The sequence below is a fragment of the Mya arenaria genome, chromosome 11 (assembly GCF_026914265.1).
Source record: "Mya arenaria isolate MELC-2E11 chromosome 11, ASM2691426v1".
Classification (NCBI taxonomy): Eukaryota; Metazoa; Mollusca; class Bivalvia; order Myida; family Myidae; genus Mya; species Mya arenaria.
Window position 1 is genome coordinate 46225078 of NC_069132.1, and position 20204 is coordinate 46245281.

The 20204-nt window shown below is 36.5% G+C and overlaps 1 protein-coding gene across 3 annotated transcripts in view; it reads right to left on the reverse strand.

Moving 5' to 3' along the window:
• The window catches only part of LOC128209199 (extracellular tyrosine-protein kinase PKDCC-like), a 39458-nt gene that overhangs the window by 15399 nt on the left and 3855 nt on the right, over positions 1–20204 (reverse strand). For 2 of the 3 annotated variants that reach the window (XM_052913130.1, XM_052913128.1), the window contains exons 2-3: positions 12722–13748; positions 12229–12351 (exon numbers count right to left, since the gene is read on the reverse strand). In XM_052913130.1, coding sequence (XP_052769090.1) covers positions 12229–12351; positions 12722–13354 — 756 coding nt within the window. In that variant the 5' untranslated portion in view covers positions 13355–13748. Of the gene's footprint in view, positions 1–12228; positions 12352–12721; positions 13749–18485; positions 18621–20204 lie in introns of those variants that run through there. The other variant, XM_052913129.1, reaches the window with a different exon arrangement.

Here is a 20204-nt window from a genome sequence, read left to right on the forward strand (position 1 = left end):
CACATGACTTAAAACATAACAAGAGATGTTTGTCAAACATTATGCCCCCTGAGCGCCAAGTTGCCAGAAATATTTGGACAATTGAATGAAATATGCATGGACTGAAATGACAGCTGATTTGTCATTGGATGCATATGAGGCAGGTCATCTACTTATGATAACTTAAGAAGGCAAATAAATGCCCAACTAAAATAGTAACATAAAAGAAAATCATTTCTATACAAACATTTATACATCAATCCCAATCATCTGTGCATGCATTAAAAAAATATGGACAATCAGAAAACCTTTTTTCAGCTTACAGTCACACTGACCTTGACCTTTGACCCACTGACCTCAAAATCAATAGGGTTCATCTGCTGGTCATGACCAATAAGCCTACCTAGTATGAGGTCCCTGGGTCAAAGCGTTCTCAAGTTATTGATCGGAAACCGTTTTTCATGTTAAGGTCACACTGACCTTGACCTTTGACCCACTGACCTCAAAATCAATAGGGTTCATCTGCTGGTCATGACCAATACACCTACCAAGTATGAGGTCCCTGGGTCAAAGCGTTCTCAAGTTATTGATCGGAAACCGTTTTTCATGTAAAGGTCACACTGACCTTGACCTTTGACCCACTGACCTCAAAATCAATAGGGTTCATCTGCTGGTCATGACCAATAAGCCTACCTAGTATGAGGTCCCTGGGTCAAAGCGTTCTCAAGTTATTGATCGGAAACCGTTTTTCATGTTAAGGTCACACTGACCTTGACCTTTGACCTCAAAATCAATAGGGTTCATCTGCTGGTCATGACCAATACACCTACCAAGTATGAGGTTCCTGGGTCAAAGCGTTCTCAAGTTATTGATCGGAAACCGTTTTTCATGTAAAGGTCACACTGACCTTGACCTTTGACCCACTGACCTCAAAATCAATAGGGTTCATCTGCTGGTCATGACCAATAAGCCTACCTAGTATGAGGTCCCTGGGTCAAAGCGTTCTCAAGTTATTGATCGGAAACCGTTTTTCATGTTAAGGTCACACTGACCTTGACCTTTGACCCACTGACCTCAAAATCAATAGGGTTCATCTGCTGGTCATGACCAATACACCTACCAAGTATGAGGTTCCTGGGTCAAAGCGTTCTCAAGTTATTGATCGGAAACCGTTTTTCATGTAAAGGTCACACTGACCTTGACCTTTGACCCACTGACCTCAAAATCAATAGGGTTCATCTGCTGGTGATGACCAATACACATACCAAGTATGAGGTCCCTCGGTCAAAGCGTTCTCAAGTTATTGATCGGAAACCATTTGGTATTCCTACCGACCGACCGACAGACCGACCGACCGACCGACCGACCGACCGACCGACATGTGCAAAACAATATACCCCACTTTTTTCAAAAGGGGGCATAAAAATAAAACATATAAAATAAACCCTTTTTAACGCTATGAGTACGCACGCTTTTCACGCCTTTTTTCTATATGGAATGTATTGGCGGAAATGAGTCACGTCAAAGTTATATTACACGTGTTAAATATAAAGAAATTCGTAATGATTATATTACATGAAAAACAAGCGATGTCATGTGATAAAATCAGATCTAGCAAATTCAACGATAATGCTACCAAGACCCGTATCTATATTCACACAAAAGTAAAAACACTCTAGAGGCCACATTTTTATATGAATCTTTATAAAATTTGGTCAGAATGCTAGTTAATTCGAGTGAGTTTAAAACTGAGTCATATTAGGTCAAAATTAGAAGTATGTCCGTCCGTCTGTCCGTTTGTCCGTCCGTCCGTCTGTCTGTCTGTCTTCCGGTAATGTCAAACACCCCCGGGGACGTAGACATGGTTGCGCGTCAAAATCGCAAGAAGGTTTAAAGAGTAGTTTAAAAAGATTTAAAAGAATGTTTAAAAGGGTTAACTAGAAATACATTCTGCATGCCCACGGGCAGATGTCGAGCCCGCTTTGTAGGTTTAAATTTTCACAGAAAGATTCATAATGGACATTTGTGAAGATGAAAGAATGATAATGACCTTGACCTTTGATATTGTGACCCCAAAAACAATAGGGGTCATTTACTCAATATGGGTGATCATCCTATCAGGTTTGGCAGCTGAAGGTTGAACAATAATTAAGTTATTGAGCGGAAACCGTTTTCAGTTTTAAGGTCTATGTAACCTTGAACTTGTTATTTGACATTTGACCTCTAAGTGTGACCTTGACCTTTGCCACAGAGACATAATTTTTTCGCGCGACACACCGCCTTGCCATGGAGAACATTTATGCCAAATTATATTAAAATCCCTCCATCCATATAGAAGTTATGCTCCGGACACGGATTTTGCGCCGACTCCAAGTGTGACCTTGACCTTTGACGAGCGGATCTGGGTGGTGTGCGCGACACGTCTTCTAATTAAGGTTAAAATATATCTCAAGTTAATGTTAAATTCCTTCAAAAAATGAGCGAGATATTTCGTCACGCAATCTGATTGGCACATACGAAATAAACAAGTCTCCGTGACGTCATATGGGCTGGCCACCGCTCTTCCGAATAACGGACGCGATCGTCGTGTTAATAAGATGCAATCGATTTTCTTAGAAGATAATCCAATAAATCGACTATTATTCTTTTGATATAAGTAGAAATAATATAAATGATAATATAAATATAAGAAATGAACGCCTTCTCGCTATAGTTCAACGGGTATATGAATACAACAAGTAGCGTGCATAGTTAACGTAAACCCCTTCGGGGTTTACGAACTATGCACGAGACTTGTTGTATTCATATAATCGTGAACCGACGCGAGAAGGCGTTCATTTCTTAAATATAGCTGCACTGAACTGCTCAGGGGTAGGGAGGAGGGCAACAGTAAGTGGTAGGTTGTTCCAATGGTACACAGTCCTGGGGAAGAAAGAACATTTATGATAATAAGAGGTTGCTGTAATTAACCTGTAACTCAGATCTTTTGCATGAATTGCTTATCCTTTTTGTGCTAAATGATTTCTAAAACCACTTTTCGAATGGTCATGAAAAGAAAAAAGGGATAATATTTTTAAGTCATTCATCATTGCTAGTTCCATTAATCTGTGTGGGACGTTTAATCACTATACAACTTTGATGACTACGAAAATGATTCAAATCACTAACAAACACTTGTCACTTACAGTGCACTTACAGTGATTCTGCTTGTATAATTAATAATTATTTAATTTCAATCGCAGAGAGGTTTATATAGTTGACTCCTAATCCAGTTGCACAGATTCGATTCTTAGGCGAGGAAGCTATCGAAGTATGTTACATCAGATCAGGATTAGACGAGTTCTGGTAAGAAGTCCAACGATACTAGATTGAAATCCAGCCACCCTCGCCCCCTGAAAACTAGCTAGTTCTGTGATTATAAATATTTTTGATTGTTGATATTCAAACAGGCCGTAAATTACAACAAGTAGTTGCGTATTTTGTTGATGGAACGTTCCTATGCAGTCCATCGCCTATGTTTTAAATGATAAACTGAGCAGCGCACAGTTTGTATGCCTGTCACCCATACACGACCCTGGTAGGCGTCGAACTCACAACGGTGAGGGGCAAGTGATTCTCGGTCGGAGACTTTAACCATTTTTTCTTTCCACACAAATAGGCATCGGTAGTGGTAATCCCTGAAGCTTGGATCAATTCCATCTAACTGCGGTCAAAAAAAAACGTGCAGTATGGACGCATGCACGGACGGGTGCCATCTCTCCTCCGATGTCTATGGATGAAGATAATTATGTTGTGCAAGTGTACCTTAGATAGGTTAGGTCAAGGTTTGGATTGGGGGGGGGTCCTTATTCTATAGGGGGTCACATTTCTACGTGAGGGGTCATTTTTCTACGTGTGAGGAGTCATAATATAATGACCCCCCAGTCATAATATAATGACCCCCCGGTCAATATTTTATATAAAATAATGACCGGGGGTCATTATTTTATATAAAATAATGACCGGGGGGTCATTATTCTATGGGGGTCACTTTACAACGTTACACCCCCAGTAAACACAGACTGATTGACGGCTGACAACATGGGGAATCGGCTTCTAATTCTATATATAATAATGTGATTTGTTAAAGTCCCATAAAAGCTGCAATAATGTTATAATTAAATGCAAAATATTTCTGGAAATAATGAGAAACTTTTTTTTAGGTATGACGGTTAGAAATAAAAAAAGTTCGAAAATAACAAAGAGAGAATTAAGATACCGCCGGCAGCAGGATTCAAACTCAATACCCCTGAATCTGTAGACAGAGATGTTATCGACAGGACCCCTGGAAACATATATCCAATTGGGTCAGGGGCTGGGGTGGGCCCACCCAGGCGACATTTTTTACTGAAATAATCCAAACTATTCTATGGGGATGGGGGACTCCCAATGCCGTTTACAAACTATATTTGTCGGTTCTTAGGGGAGGGACTACATGTCCTAGGTTTCGTCCCAAAGTGCACTCCTTCAAATCCTGTAGCCGCCCCTAACTTCGTCCTATAGACTACGTTGAAACTCCTAAAAACACCATCAAATAGCAATATACTGTTACATGTTTTTTTCTATTACATCTGTTGTCACTCTTCTGGCATATTTTTGAAGAAACTGAAAATGTGTTGGCGGTAATCAGGCCGGACAAAGTGGGTTCCCTCCGGATACCCCGGTCTCCCCAACGACACAAGGACCAAGCCCTGGCGTCAAACCGTGCCCACGAACGTGATAAGGATAATGTTGTAAAAACTGGTTTCAGTTTTTTTGCTAAAAAATAATCAAATTTAAAATCAACTTAATCATGTTAAAAGACCGTTAAAGTTAAGTTAAAAACCCGGGCCCTGCCACAAGTAGGCTGATTTTTGCAGGAAAAAAACTTTGATGAGCGGATAAGATAATGTCTGAATGTTACACCTACATGTGCTGCACATCTGCATTTATAAAAGATGAATTGAGTAAGTTGAAGAAAATTTTCAAAGCATTTTAGGGTTTAACCATTCATGAACGCAAAAAGAATGTTTTCTATCCCGAATCCAGCATTTAAATGAGTTGAATAGTGCGTCTCAATATGCCGTGTCACAAAGATGTTCACAAGTCTCTCATTTAAGTCTTCGCTTTTAAAAACACACACCTCAAACACGCCCCGAAAACCGAACTTTTATCAGTAAGTTTCCGTTATAAAGATTTGCTGTGAATCGCTGTGAAAACAATTTTTTAGTCTCAACAATAAGCTATTTTAGCTGGGGAGTCACTAATGATTTCAGCGACAAATAGCCTAATATCCCACAGCGAAGACAACAAAACATTTTGTCAATGTGACACTAATTGATCGGAAATGATTCTAAAGGTCTCTAGTGTAATAGCAAGGTTATTTTTTGCTTCTCAGCAAGTTATTTTCAATGTGGTCTATTCGCCGGCAATTTCGTTTAGAAAACAAAACTATGCAGAACCCACAAAAGCAATATTTATTGAAAAAAGGAAATGATTTGAAATTTATTTTCAAACCTTTACAGCATGTAAGCTTTAAAAGTAGTTGCAGATGTACGATCCCAATGCCTTCGTGAAAGCCCCGTCCCCACCCCCACACCCAAAAATAAACAACAAAAACAACAAGCAAACACACAAAACAAGAGATGTCACAGAAACCTGACAATTCCCCCGGATGGCCTCGTTGGACAGATAACCATTAGTTCCCTTTCCTACCAACCAATGAAGTTTGTAAATATGTATAAGTCAATAAAGGCTCACAATTTATATTTAAGATCATATAAATATCCTGAGCAAAATCCCAACTTGAACTAAAACTTTAACCAAAAGCCAACATGTGTCACGGTGTGTAATTGTTTGTCTTTTTTGTATTGTATAAAAACTTTCCCCAACAGGGATCTATATTTAATAAAATTACATAATCTTAGCCAGTCTTATCAATCAGATAATTATGAAAAAAATGGTCTCTTAGACTATATGATACAATATTTTAAGTCTTGATTAAATGATTAATAATTTTGAATGAAATTTAACTGTATCAAAAATATTCATTTTAATGCACAATTATCATAACAAAAAACTTATATTTTCCCAATTTTAGTTTCAAAATTAATTCCAAAACTTCCAGGATTTTCCCACAACGCAATTTCCCAAACTCTTATTTTTTAGTATGAACAATTCATTGTTTGCTCTTCAAAACCAAATTTTTCACTGAATCAGCAAGCTTAATTTCACAACCCGGCTTCAATTTATTTAATAAAGTTAACCAAACAATGTGCTAGCATTTGTGTTTTTATCAATTATTTATGTGCCAAAATACAAAATGGTGACATTTAGAACACCATTATTCAGGAAAACTTGATACAATTTCCGATCGCATTCACCACTGATATACCACTAGCGGATCCAGGACCCCCCCCCCCCCCCACCACCCTCTTCTAAAATCGTCCAATTTTACTTTTCATTTCATAAAGAAGAAAAAGTAATAAATTACGCCCAATATGCATCGTTTTTTACTAGAAATTGTTAAAAAACATATCCAAGGGGAGTAACCTAACCCCCCTGCCAACATTTTAAACCAAATAAATTTCGGTTCTAACGCTCATAATTTGCACTCCCTCAAACGTTTAATTCTGACTCCGCCCCTGTATACATGGAGTATATAGTTTAACATGTACAAGATACGCTATCTCCAAACACCGTCAACATTGGACATGTCAAAAACAAATTTTGGAAGAACGCCATGCTGTTTACTCTTGAACACATGGGGTTCTTAAGGGAACACACCAGAGTTGAAAAATGAATGTTCTATAACATGATATTGCTAAAATGTAAAATACTAGTATTGTAAATTACTCATTAAAAGTAACAAACCATTAACTGATCATAAAATAATCTGAAACCGCAGATTTCTAGCTTAAGGTCACTATGACCTTGACCTTTGCCACACTGCCCTCAAAGGCAATTGGGTTCTCCTGCTTGTCATGGCCAACCTGCCAACCAAAGTTGAGGTCTCAGAGCTGGAGCGTTCTTCAGTTATTGATCAAAAATAGATATTCAGCGCTTGAGGTCAACACGACCATGACCTTTGACCCATTGACCTCAAATTTAATAGGATTCTTCTGCTGGTCATGAAAAACCTGACTTCTAAGTTTGAGGTCCCTGTGCTTAAGCGTTTTTCAGTTATTGACCAAAAACGGATTTCAGCTTAAGGTCACCACGACCTTGACCTTAGACACACTGACCTTAAAATCAATAGGGTTCATCTGCGGGAAACCGTGTGGACAGACGGACCGACGGAAGGAATGACGGACTTTTCTATTACAATATGCCTTCCTTTGGGGACACGCACGCACGCACACGCACGCACGCACACACACTCACACGCACGCACATACGCAAAAAATTATGCATGCAAACAAATCACACAAAAATAACAAATACGTTGGGATATGCGTTTTAACAACATGAGCTTCAGCCCTTCCCAGTCGTCATTGTAATGTCAAGTTCTTTTGTACGCTTGCAAGTGTTAAAAGAAAAAAAATACTCCCTATATGAATTTTAAAAACTGGTAGGTCTTACTTAGTTAGTGCATGGTCAGTCATTGCTGCCTCTCCTCCCCAACAAAATTACCTTTTTAGAGAGAACAACTGCCTCTTCATTTGTGCTAGAAAGCATATTTTCTCTCTCATTTTCAACCAATTAAATCATTTATGACGTTTTAACTCAACGGGATATGTATGATTTTGCGAGAAATCTTCGTTGCAGATTTACCGGGCGTTAATTGGACCAAAACTGCACTCAGGCCGCGGACGATGTCTGGTTTTGTTTAGTTGCGAGTTAAGGAAATATTATTTAAACCTTCAAGTGAACTGTATATATTTACAAACTGAATTTGCCAGTGATCAGATGACATTTGGCGAAGTTATCTTGTTGGAGGCGGCCATTAACAAGTTTAACTGACGTCATTCACCGTTTTTTGAAAGTTAGTTTAATCATCGTAAGGATTGGGGAGATAGCTAAATACTAGGGATGGCAACGAGTACCATAGTACTCGAGTACTTGATCGAACGTCCGAATACTCGAGTACTAAATCACTACTCGAGCACTCGGAAAAAAATCTATTAAAAATCACAAAATACACGATTTACAGACGAAGTAACAGATCTGGTTAGTTGCCAAGAGGACAATTTACGGTCCCTCTAATCCCCGCTGTGTACACAATTGACCTTAATAAATTAGTTGAGAGTTGCAAACTGTCAACAAAGGGCCCCTATTTCCAATAAGCACTGATGTCGAAAAGCGAAGTCATGATAGCGGAACTTTCACCTACACAATTCTATTGTTTACCAATTAGAGACCTTTCACCAAACAATGGACGCTAACGAGCGAACGAGTAACGATCGTTACGAGCATTGAATTCTTAATGGGCGTATTTTAACTATTTTTGCAATGATTATCACAATTGATTGGTTGATATCTTAAATCAAGAATTATGAATATTAATGAGGTAAACAACAATAATACAGTTCATTATTTTTATGTATGCTATTAATTTTCGTTCATTGTAATTCTGATTGAGTGCATACGTATATATAAAATCATGAAAGTGAAATGAAAAAGACAAAATTAAAAGCATGAAACAGTAGTTGTTTTCCATTTAATTTTCTGTTAAAGTACATAATGAAAGTCTAATTTAAAGATGAAAATGACCAATAATACGACCAACGCTCAATATATGCCATGAACGATACATGTATATACGATCTTGTCTTTCCAGAAAACAAATTCATTTTTTTCCGAGTAATCGAGTACCCGAGTACTCGATCGAAAGATTGTCCGAGTACTCGAGTACCAATTTTACTACTCGTTGCCATCCCTACTAAATACTGATAAATATTACATATCTCCATTTAAATTTGTCTAAATATGTCAACATTTTAACAAAGAAATTCAGTAATAACAGTGTTCTTTTTTAAGTTAAGCTAAAATGACTCTTTTGAATAAAAAATGGAGTGTCGACGTCAAAATAAGGCATACAAGTCTCTTTTAATAAAAAATCAAAACTAGACTTATGCGGGTAATATAAGTATCTCAAAAATAAAATTTATTGAACAAAAATTGAAATTGTATATCCATTCTTTTAATAGCCTTGGCATTTCAAACAGTGAATTAACAGTTTGATATTTTTCACTGTTTGAATTTTTTTTGCCAGCTATCACTCCCAATTCAAATAATGCATGTTCAAGATACAGCCCGGACAAGATTCATTAAACCTTTGACCTATTAGCGTTACCTTAACCTTTGAGGTACAGACTTGGGTCTTGTATACGACACGTCACCTCACCATGGTGAACATTCATAGCAAGTGTATGGGTTTGTTTTTAAATCCTATTATGCTTGTTCAAGATACAGCCGGGACAAGGTTCAGTCTGGACGGACAGACGCACGTTCATACATGGAACGGCCATTGTGACAATTATCACTCCCTCATCGCAATTATGGTATTTTACAACAGCCTGTGTGTATAGTTTATATATAATAACGCCACGGATTTCGTCAAGTTTAAAGTTATATATTGATAGAGGATTTCGAAGTTTCGAAAACGAATTGCATATAACATCTAAAAAACTGGAAAAAATGCTTGTTTTGTTTGGAGTTACCGTGATTAAGACTTTGGTTGAGGCTAGATCTGGTTTAAATCAAGCGATAACAAGCGGCATCTGGGTGCACGGAAAACACGAGCCGAATTCACGTGTCATTAGCCATTACCGTTCTAGGTTCGCGAATCTAATGGCTTATGTCATATATATTTTTGTACATTTCTGATGTGTGGCGGTTGTTGTAATTTCCACCAATTTTCACAGAAACAATATAAATGTATTACTGGTACAATGATATACTGTAACACCAATTTGATGCACTAGGCGCGTAAGACCATTCAAATCAAGTTTTATTTGTTCAGAGCTATGTCTCGTCGTCTTTGAAATAAACATTTGCCTTTATTAAATTGGACTGCTGTATCGCCCGGTCTACGAATGTGTCAACACATTAAAACGCAAGTATTTATAACAATACAAATCTTATTTAAAATGAGGCTGAGTTGTAGAATTTCTGATTTTGACACTAGAACCATCATTGCAGCAGTAATTCTGTTTATTACATAGCACTTGGGTACCTAGCTACACTAAAATACAGAAGGTTCTAAAATGAACCACACAAATTAAAACTTTGGGATATCAGTCTATACGTGTTGTTGTTGTTGCTGACGATGACCACTTTGATGTTGCATCTTTTATTTTTCAATGATGGTACCCATAGTAATTATTTGCTTTTTACAAGCAATATGTTTGTCTACAAATTTCATAAAAAAATCGAAGAAGTGAAATATTAGTAGAGCTGTTTGTTTTATCAGTGATTTATGTGGCCAGCAGAGAGCATACAGCGGGAACATTTCCGCGCCTCCTGCCTGACGTGGAGATGTCAAACTGCACGAGATATCGTGAACAGTCAAAGGGGAATTCTGGAAATTATAAGTAAGATCTAACTCGCATAATACTGTAGGGAGGAATTCATGCATTTGCAATATACAAATATTGTTTTAAAGATTGAACGTCAAAAGTTGATGGTCACGCAAAATGTTGTTCCATGTCGATCATTGTTCTTCAATATTTCTGTCAGATATAGAGCCAAATGCATGTTCTCGGTATGACTTAAAGGAAATAAAATCTGCATCATCTGATCTCATTTGAAAAGAGAGTTTGTGCAAATAACACTCAAACATGGCATTGGTATTTGTAACAAAACGTTCAAACGTGACATACAAACTTTAGTATAGAAATTATATTTTTTACGGCCCCACACACACCTGACCCCGACCAAACTACCCCAAATAATGGCAAGTGTTAGGTTTCTGCGTACCGCATACCACAACCTCGAGCATCAAGTACTCCTTAAAGCACTCCTTAAAAAGTCCCTGAATACCGACCACCGAAGGATGGGGGGCTAAGGCGTATACTTTTATTATTTTTCAGACGAAAAAAAACCCACAGCTTCTATCTGGTGAAAGTACATAAATTATTCGACAATAGTTGCCAATTATTTCATTTAACATTCTTAAACAAGGCAAGCTTTTCTCTGACTTGGCTCAATCGCACGAGTTATCGTACATTTCGGGATAAAAATACGTTACAGCGACAGCTGGCATTAATCTTAATTACAGTCAAAATCTCTCCCTCCTTTTTACAAAGAAAACATTTTGACTTCTCGCATTTTTCATGTCGATGTTTTGAATTCCATAGCTTTTTTCCTCGGCTAAATTAAAAGGTATTTCTCATGAAACGCCGTATTTCCTGTGTTATTGTTTACTGCACGCGAGCGGACGTAAGCGAGATAAAAAGTCGTGCCATGCTGACAAAATATACATATATATAAAATCCTCAACGTTTGATAAAGTCGATTTAAGAATGATGTTAAGGATGGCAATTGCCAAAACATAGTTTTGTCACCCTTAGTTTATGACTCGAGAGTGGCATAATACTGAAAAACACACAACAAACACACGTCGAATTCAGAAAAAAATATCATTATAATTATTAAATCTATTTTTTTTTACCAAGAGTGAAAGGATCATGTAGCACGTCATGTAACTTTTTTAGTTATGCGTTATGTCATGTCATTTTGAAAAAAGAAGGGTTTAATTTCCCTGCAAGATGTTTTTGCCAAAATGTTTCGCCAAACAACGACGAAGCTGACAATGCTGTGAGAAAATAACAAAGAGCTATTTAGAAAACTAGCCACATGCCAAGTGTCGTCACCTAACATCAGTCGTAACTAAGGGAATGGAGCGGAAGGCGTTTCTTTCTGTTTTTTAGTAACAATGACCTTGACCCAAATTTCCCAATTACAATCCCGCAGTAGGAATCCACGTGAACTCACTGTAATACCAATTGCCTCACTATACGTCAAACCTAACGAAAGTGATTGAGCGGAAAACATTCTTCATGTTTTAGTTACAATGACCTTGACCTTGCCCATATAACACTGTAGGTCAATTCTAAATAAGGTTATTGAGCGGAAACCACCAGTTTGACTTCCGGGCGCACTGAAAACCTTGCTAAAAAGGCACATTCAAAACTGCCACATATAAAATATAGAAAACATACCAGGAATTAGGTTTGCATATTCAGAAAGTAGACCCAACAGCGGAAAAGCCATGCAAGTTTCACTCACCCTAAGTCTATCCTCCCAGGACATCTGTAGTAACTTTATTAAATCCACGGATTCTCCTAATTCCGTTACCATGGCAACGTAGAGATTGTCGTCTGCATCGCGCGGGAGACAGAATCCGAGCACCTGTCGATTGTTAAATAATACTATAAGCGGAATAACCGTGCCATGGTGATGACAGATCGATACTAGACGAATTATTTTCTCGGAAATATTTACTTAAAGAGGAGTTTTACAGGACATTTTTTTCCATGGGAATGGTTTTATGAGCATATATATTGCCTGTATAAGTACTGTTTTACTTGTAATGATGTTATTGCTGAAAACGAATCAAAACTAAAATTAAATTAGCTGCATATTTCTTATTCAATCTTTGGATATCGATACCTTTTGATTAATGGTAGGCTCCGGAAACGGTGTAAATTTTAAGGAGACAAGACATTATAATTCGAATGTTAGAATATATATGTAATAATTATAATACACACAATAATACCTTTAAGACGTTGTCATTTGCTAGGGCCTGAAGCACAACTATTTCCTTTACGATTTTCTTCGCCGCCTTCACGTAACAGTCCGTTTCGGATCGTCCGGCGTCTCTGCACGTTGTGACGTCTTGGCCGTTTACGTCAACTGTTTTCACGGCCACTTGACGTCCCTTAAATGTCCCCTTGAATACGGCCTTGGTCCAGCCAGAAGCCATGTACGTCATATCCGTTATATTCATGACGTCATCACAGTAAAGTAAGCGTTCCGGAAAATACGCTTCATAAGGTAACGTCTTCTCTGTGACAATTTTTGCAGCGGAGTTGTCTAAATTTGTCTCCATAATCTCTAGTAGTTTTCTTAATCTATTTTCGTAAGTATGACGTAATCCTTGACGAGACACGAACATGTTTGGATTCAAGTCATTAAAGAAAGGGTAATGGACGTCGATATTTTGTAATTTTCTCTCCGATGGCAATGTCGTTCCTCCCGCGTCGATGTAATTTTCCCCTTCTATTGTTTCAAAGTTTAATTTCAAAGCTAACAAGTTCATCACAAGAATCAGGCATATAACAACACAGCAGTAATAAAAGCCACTTCTTAACATTCCAATCCGAAATCTCCGTTTAAATTTCCAGAACATGTTTACGGTAGCTTTTATGGCTTGTCTCAGAATTCCGCTCCTCTTGCAATGGCGGCAATATTTTGATAAAGAAATTAATGGATTTCGATCATCTGTTACTTGACATTTTGGATATCTGCCTCGTTCTTCTATATCCTATAAAACAGACATTTCCGTAGCTCGTAATCATCTGTCTTCGGCGTTTTAATGTATGGTCACGTCTGCCACTATATCAGATGCTGGGGATTTGTATACTCATTTTATAGCATCGTGTATGCACGTGCACATCGGTCTGTACCAGGCCTTGTCATTTCTGTTTATTTTATCTTATTTCAATATTTTGAAAGTATTTACAACTCTGAATGTTCTTTACTCCATTTTGATCGTTGTCGTCTGTTTCCGGTTAAGATTTCATCTGAAAAGAGAAGAAATAAAAACTATTATAGATTATAGACACTTTTAAGAACTAGTACATAATATATGTGCTATTTTAATAATGATCATACTGTACTTGGTTATTCAAACGTAAAAAGTCTCATTTGTCAGGAGAATGTCTGCACACAGTATGCAATTTTCTATGGACAATGTCATAAAAGCTTCCGGATTTCCTCACAAACAATGCTGATAGCTTAAGTTTCATGAACGAAAAACAATAATATAGCGAGAATAAATAGAATGTAGAAAAATCAATTGATGACACCACCATGTCTCCATTACCTGGAGGCAGTGTGGAAGCTGACGGGGAAACACTGCTCAAGAACCCATCTATAGATACTTGAAACTTCCTGGAGATACTGCCAACTACCTCTTAATAAGGCGATTATTGGAGACTAAGTATAACAAAATATGGAGGTATTAATGAGAAATTGATTAGCTTCCAGCCTACCATCATGTTTGAGATCCGAGAAATTCAGGAAGTCTACCATTTCTGTATCATTAAGAAGTATGTTCTGAAAATAATGACTTTTGCTTCCGCTACAGTATGTTCCTTACGGGCGTAAGTGTAAATTGCTTCTCCTAATACGCCCGTATAACAGTACACAGTGATGTCTGGTAACATTAAAGGTGCACTCTTACTCCCATATAAGATTTATCACAATTAATAGTTTTGTTTTTATATACCAAAAAAGTTGAGTCAATGTCGAAAACAATGGTTCTAATAAAGGATACCGAGTTTAATTTCAAGAACGAGGTATTTCTACCCTATGAGAAAGCAGTAGATCACATTTAATAAATCTTTAAGCAGTCGCCAATCATTTAATAGTTTTGCGTTTTTAGCTATTGAATACACACTCTTGTTATCAGTAATTAATAATTTTTATAAATGCATTATTTAATAAATAGCTGAAGGTTTATCATGCAAAATCATGTTTCATATAAAAGTGTCACTTTAATGATGGCAAGATAGACTTAAAGGCAGTTCTTAAAGAACACTGTATAAATATGGAAGTATATATCCGTCTTAAAAATTGTAAAACATATATATGGATTGTTGCCCATCCAATGCCATTGAATGACCCACTCCTATGGACTGAATGAAGCTCATAGATCTATTAATCTATACCTCATCTATTTATCAGACATTCCTGACAAAGGGAAACATTATTTACTTTCTTTTTTTCGTCTGGACACAAGTTAAGCAAGAGCGCCGCGGAGCGAACAAGAACGCTTGTCTGTTTCTGTTTTTTCTTCAGTCGAAAAAGGGGCATAGCCGTCAACAATTATGGAAGCCGAAGTTGTGTGTGTTGCTAAATTTGTGCGTTTTGATTCTGGCAACATGTGTACCAAGTTTCAGTTGAATATCTTGAGCGTTATTTTTGTTATGGTTATGGTTGACGTTTTTGCTCGACGCTGACGATAACGACAGAAAGGTTGCGACAACAGACGTTTCCCCTTCGAGAAGCAGACGTGCTCAAAGTTTAAAGTTTTTTTGTGAAATGTTTTCTATGGCAACCAATTATCTTTTATGAATACGCAACAACTTTAAATCTGTATTAAAAACTATGATACGTTTTATGTTACGTTTTATCGTATAAATTGACATTACAAAGCTAGTGTCGCTAACTCGCTGCCCAACGGTTGAACTCATATGTAACATTAATATGTTAGTATTTTGCGTGATCTGTTTGTATGTGTATTTATGATTTGTCTGTCTTGAAGTGTACTTTTTTCTATTGAAAGAACAATAAAATATGATTAAACTGAAGTTAAAGCTGATCAATAGCATAACGTTTGTTCAAGAAGGTAACAGTCTAGTCTAGATAAATATCTTGAATATATTTGTTAAAATATCTGCCTTTTATGAGAAAGAGCTTTGTTCTTAAATATATGTTTATAATTAAACGAAGACATTTAATTCGAATGCTAAGGCTTTTGTTTTAAAGATGCAAAAGTACTGTCCTTTTCCTGATGGTATCTGTCTGTAGATTAATTAATGAGCTTTCATTGTATACAACAGTCTGTAGGTATGGAAGCGTATACCATTCATACTGATCATGCGATCATGTAGTCTTGTCGATTTGTTTTATGTCGACCTGACAAGTTATAAAATGACGTTGCTAAAGAAAACCCACTTGTCCAGTCAATTACTGGATATGTTGACCTAATTTGGTCGAAAAATCATCATGTTCAACAACTCGTTATGTCGATAAAAAGTCGTCATATCCATTTAAAAAGTGAACAAGTCGACACAACTTCGCCAAACATGTATTGTAATAACTTGTTCAATCGGCATAAAACAAATCGACAAGATTACATGATGATCAACAGTATGTACAATATACGCTTCCATAACTATGTATAGAGATACACACTACATTGTACTGCTCATACGTGTAACATGTATACTCATAGAATTGTCTGTGTTTTGAGCATATTTCAATCATAAATCAATAAAATTAGGCGTGTTGAGATACAACACATATTTTAAATAAGGTATTTTATTTCTTCACGTCAGTCAATGTGTATAATGAATGTACATTGCATTTTCTTTGGTAGATGTACCGCTCTATTTGTTATTTTAGTTATCTTCAATGCAAGATATCTGGTCTTCATCCAACGCATGTGTCTTGTAATCTCTCTAGTTTTGCTAATTTATCTATCCTCCGAGAAATAATTGGGATATTTGGACGGTCAATGACGCGCCCAATTACAATCAAACTCCTCTAAGAAGCCAGGGAATACTGTTTTATTGCCTGCTGTAGATATGTAATACCAGACTTTTATACATCGTCATATTTTTAAAACAACAGCAACAGTACAACAGAAGTAGTACAGCAGTTTATATTCCTACTCATTTGATGACGGAAACGTGATATTTCATAAAATTTATAATGATGAATATGTTGAATTTCATGCAGCTGTTTATGCAAAATGTTATTTGTTATTCTGCATTTAATGCAGGAGCTTAGAGGTGATATAATGTTATGAGACAGTTAAAGTTAAATACTAGACATCATCATCAACATCAACAACGACTATCCGGCAAACAACACCTGCTAGCTAGACAATGCTTGTAAATCACACTTATGCATCTAGTGCATAAACAACCTCCTTCCAGGTTAAATATTATATTATATTAAGATCTAATAAAATAATTTATTCAAACGTGCATAATACTACTGCAGTTAATACATGCAGGCAAGGTATTATATTACTGACAATTTGCATATCGACTGCATATCTGCTGTTTTCAATTCAGTATGATTCATCCACCAGTAGAACCGCACATTCACGTTTTTGTCCCAAATGAAACTCATATTTCGTAAATGGTCATTAAGAAATATATAAGTACGTTCATTCTAGTTAAGTAGATATATGTATAAAATTATGCTATCATTTTGAAAACTGGGACAAGTTTTTCCCGATATTGAGAGGATAATATATCATCACGTACAATGTAACACTATTTAAAAGCTAACATTGATACACTGCCATACGTATATTGTATGTTTTACACTGTACACTGCCATACGTATATTGCATGTTTTACACTGTACACTGCCATACGTATATCGTATGTTTTACACTGTACACTGCCATACGTATATTGTATGTTTTACACTGTTATATTGAGTGGGGTTTTTCTTCATAAAATATATTCAGCCATAATACGGAAGCTCTGAGGAGCTGTAAAGTTACCCATCTGTCTGCTTGTTTTCAGATAACCTTAATTAGTTTAATACATTTGTCAAAACATATGAGTATGCCTCTGATTTTCAGAAAGAGAATAAATAATATAATATAAACATACTGCATCAATGTATTATTTTTTTAGTACTTATTGTCAAATTTTTCGCTTTTAACATATGCTAAAACTGTATATATATACATTTTGCTTTAAGTACGATTTATTTTAACCTGAATAAAAATCAATCAATCAATCATTCAAAACTGAATGAAGTTGAATATTTCTCCTATTATATTAATATGCATACTGAACTGCATGAATAAAGAAAGGAAAATGCAAACAGAACAAAAATAGCAAACACCGAAATAAAAATGTAGATAGTGTATAATTAAGTGGCGTTTTTAAATGTAAGGGGAGTAACTGCACGGAAGTTGTCAAAACGGGATTTAATTAAATTATTAAGAATATCAAAAACGTTGTCGTAGATGGCCGAGGAGTTACGATGTTGATTAGAATGTTGGACTCTGTCCATATTTGTTCAATTTAGATAAAATATTTTAGCTGATATTAACAACTACAGCTATGTTGAATTGTAGGATGTGAAAGGTGGGAATGAATGAAAGGAAAGTATTTGAAATCACAGATAATTCTTTTACAAATTGATTCGTTTTCATGCGATTTTAGATGTACAATTGTATTATGCAATAGTGTATAGACTTCTTGGTTTAGACATATTCTATTGCCAGGATTTGATCGGTAGAGATAAACTAATAAAGATGATGTTTAGCTTCAAACAAATAAAATAATGTTCATGCAATGGTTCATATAAAATATGATACGATATGACTAATGATCATTAGAAGTCGTTGTTACATTTTTCATATAAAATATACTACGAACTAAATGTGTCGTTGGATATTTTGCAATACTTATTAAAAGTCCAACTGCCAAACTGCTTAAGTGATTTATCAAATTATTATAAATAACCACGAGAGAAATTTATTTGCAGTAAGGTTAACTTACTTGTGAAAATGGACATCCGAATGAAAACATAGCTGGCGTCCAAACAAAGCCAACATACATAAATCTCCAAGCAGAATGGCAAAATTTTGATAAAAGTTATCCTTTCGACTCCGCGTTATCACGCCAGCTAGTGACATATCCGATATGGTTTAAAGGTAGTCCGCCTCAAACCCTGGCTTGTTGTAATTTTATACATTCCATTGACAGTCGTAGAAACACAACACGCAAACGCAAAACTAATGAAGAAATAAATACATTTATTCACTTGCTTTAATCTTCGGCAGTTTGGGTTAATTAACATTCGTGCGTTCATTTGTTCGCTCGCTCGTTCGTGCGTTCATTTGTTCATTCATTCATTCGTTCGTTCGTTCGTTCGTTCGTTCGTTCGTTCGTTCGTTCGTTCGTTCATTCATTCATTCATTTATTCACTCATTCGTTCATTCATTCATTCATTTATTTTTTCATTCATTCATTCATTCATTCGTTCGTTCGTTCGTTCGTTCGTTCGTTCGTTCGTTCGTTCGTTCGTTCGTTCGTTCGTTCGTTCGTTCGTTCGTTCGTTCGTTCGTTCGTTCGTTCGTTCGTTCGTTCGTTCGTTCGTTCGTTCGTTCGTTCGTTCGCTCGCTCGCTCGCTCGCTCGCTCGCTCGCACGCTTACTCATTCATTCATTCGATTGCTCATTTTTAACTATATTCAACAATATATTGGGTTCTATATAGTGCATGGTTAACTTGATTTTTAGTTTCACCTATTGATATAAATGTTTTTTGTGATTAAGAATCATTGTTTCGCTCCAAAAACTTATACATTCAGTTGTTCTCTCCGCAGTATTCGAAAATTTCCTTTTCAATCAACATTTAATAAAGGCAGCAATTTAAATTTCGAATTCACAGCCTTTATAGCTGTCAAGATTTTGAAAATATTTGATCAGATTAGAACTCTACCCTTTTCAAACATTTGTTTTTCGATTTATCCATTATCAGTGCTAATTTAAATTTGGTTTGCTTAAAACATCGCATTAGCTCACCACAAACACAAGCCGATTTAAAACAAAAACTTTCTGAAATATGACAATTTATTGTGCATGTGTTTTCCTCTAATTTGTCATTTTGAGTTGTTTTTTTCCAACACGTGTTTACAAAAGTTGCGAATGCTAGCATCATATTAAGTTCTGTTCATTTTTTTTTTTTAGGCACTGTCAAAGTACAGGGACAACCCGTGCACCACAATACATGGGATGGGCCCATCTCTCTGAGTGGTACGCAGAACGTTTATGTGGTGCGCCTTGTGTTCATGATACCCTTTTGTGGTATGCTTGTGTGGTAAGTTCATGGTATGCTTGTATGGTACCCTTGTGTGGTAAACCTTGTGTCTATGGTACCCTTGTGTGGTATGCTTGTGTGGTAAACCTTGTGTTCATGGTACCCTTGTGTGGTAAGTTCATGGTACCCTTGTGTGTTAAACCTTGTGTTCATGGTAACCTTGTGTGGTAAGTTCATGGTACCCTTGTGTGGTAAGTTCATGGTACCCTTGTGTGGTAAGTTCATGGTACCCTTGTGTGGTAAGTTCATGGTACCCTTGTGTGGTAAGTTCATGGTACCCTTGTGTGGTAAGTTCATGGTACCCTTGTGTGGTAAACCTTGTGTTCATGGTACCCTTGTGTGGTAAGTTCATGGTACCCTTGTGTGGTAAGTTCATGGTACCCTTGTGTGGTAAGAC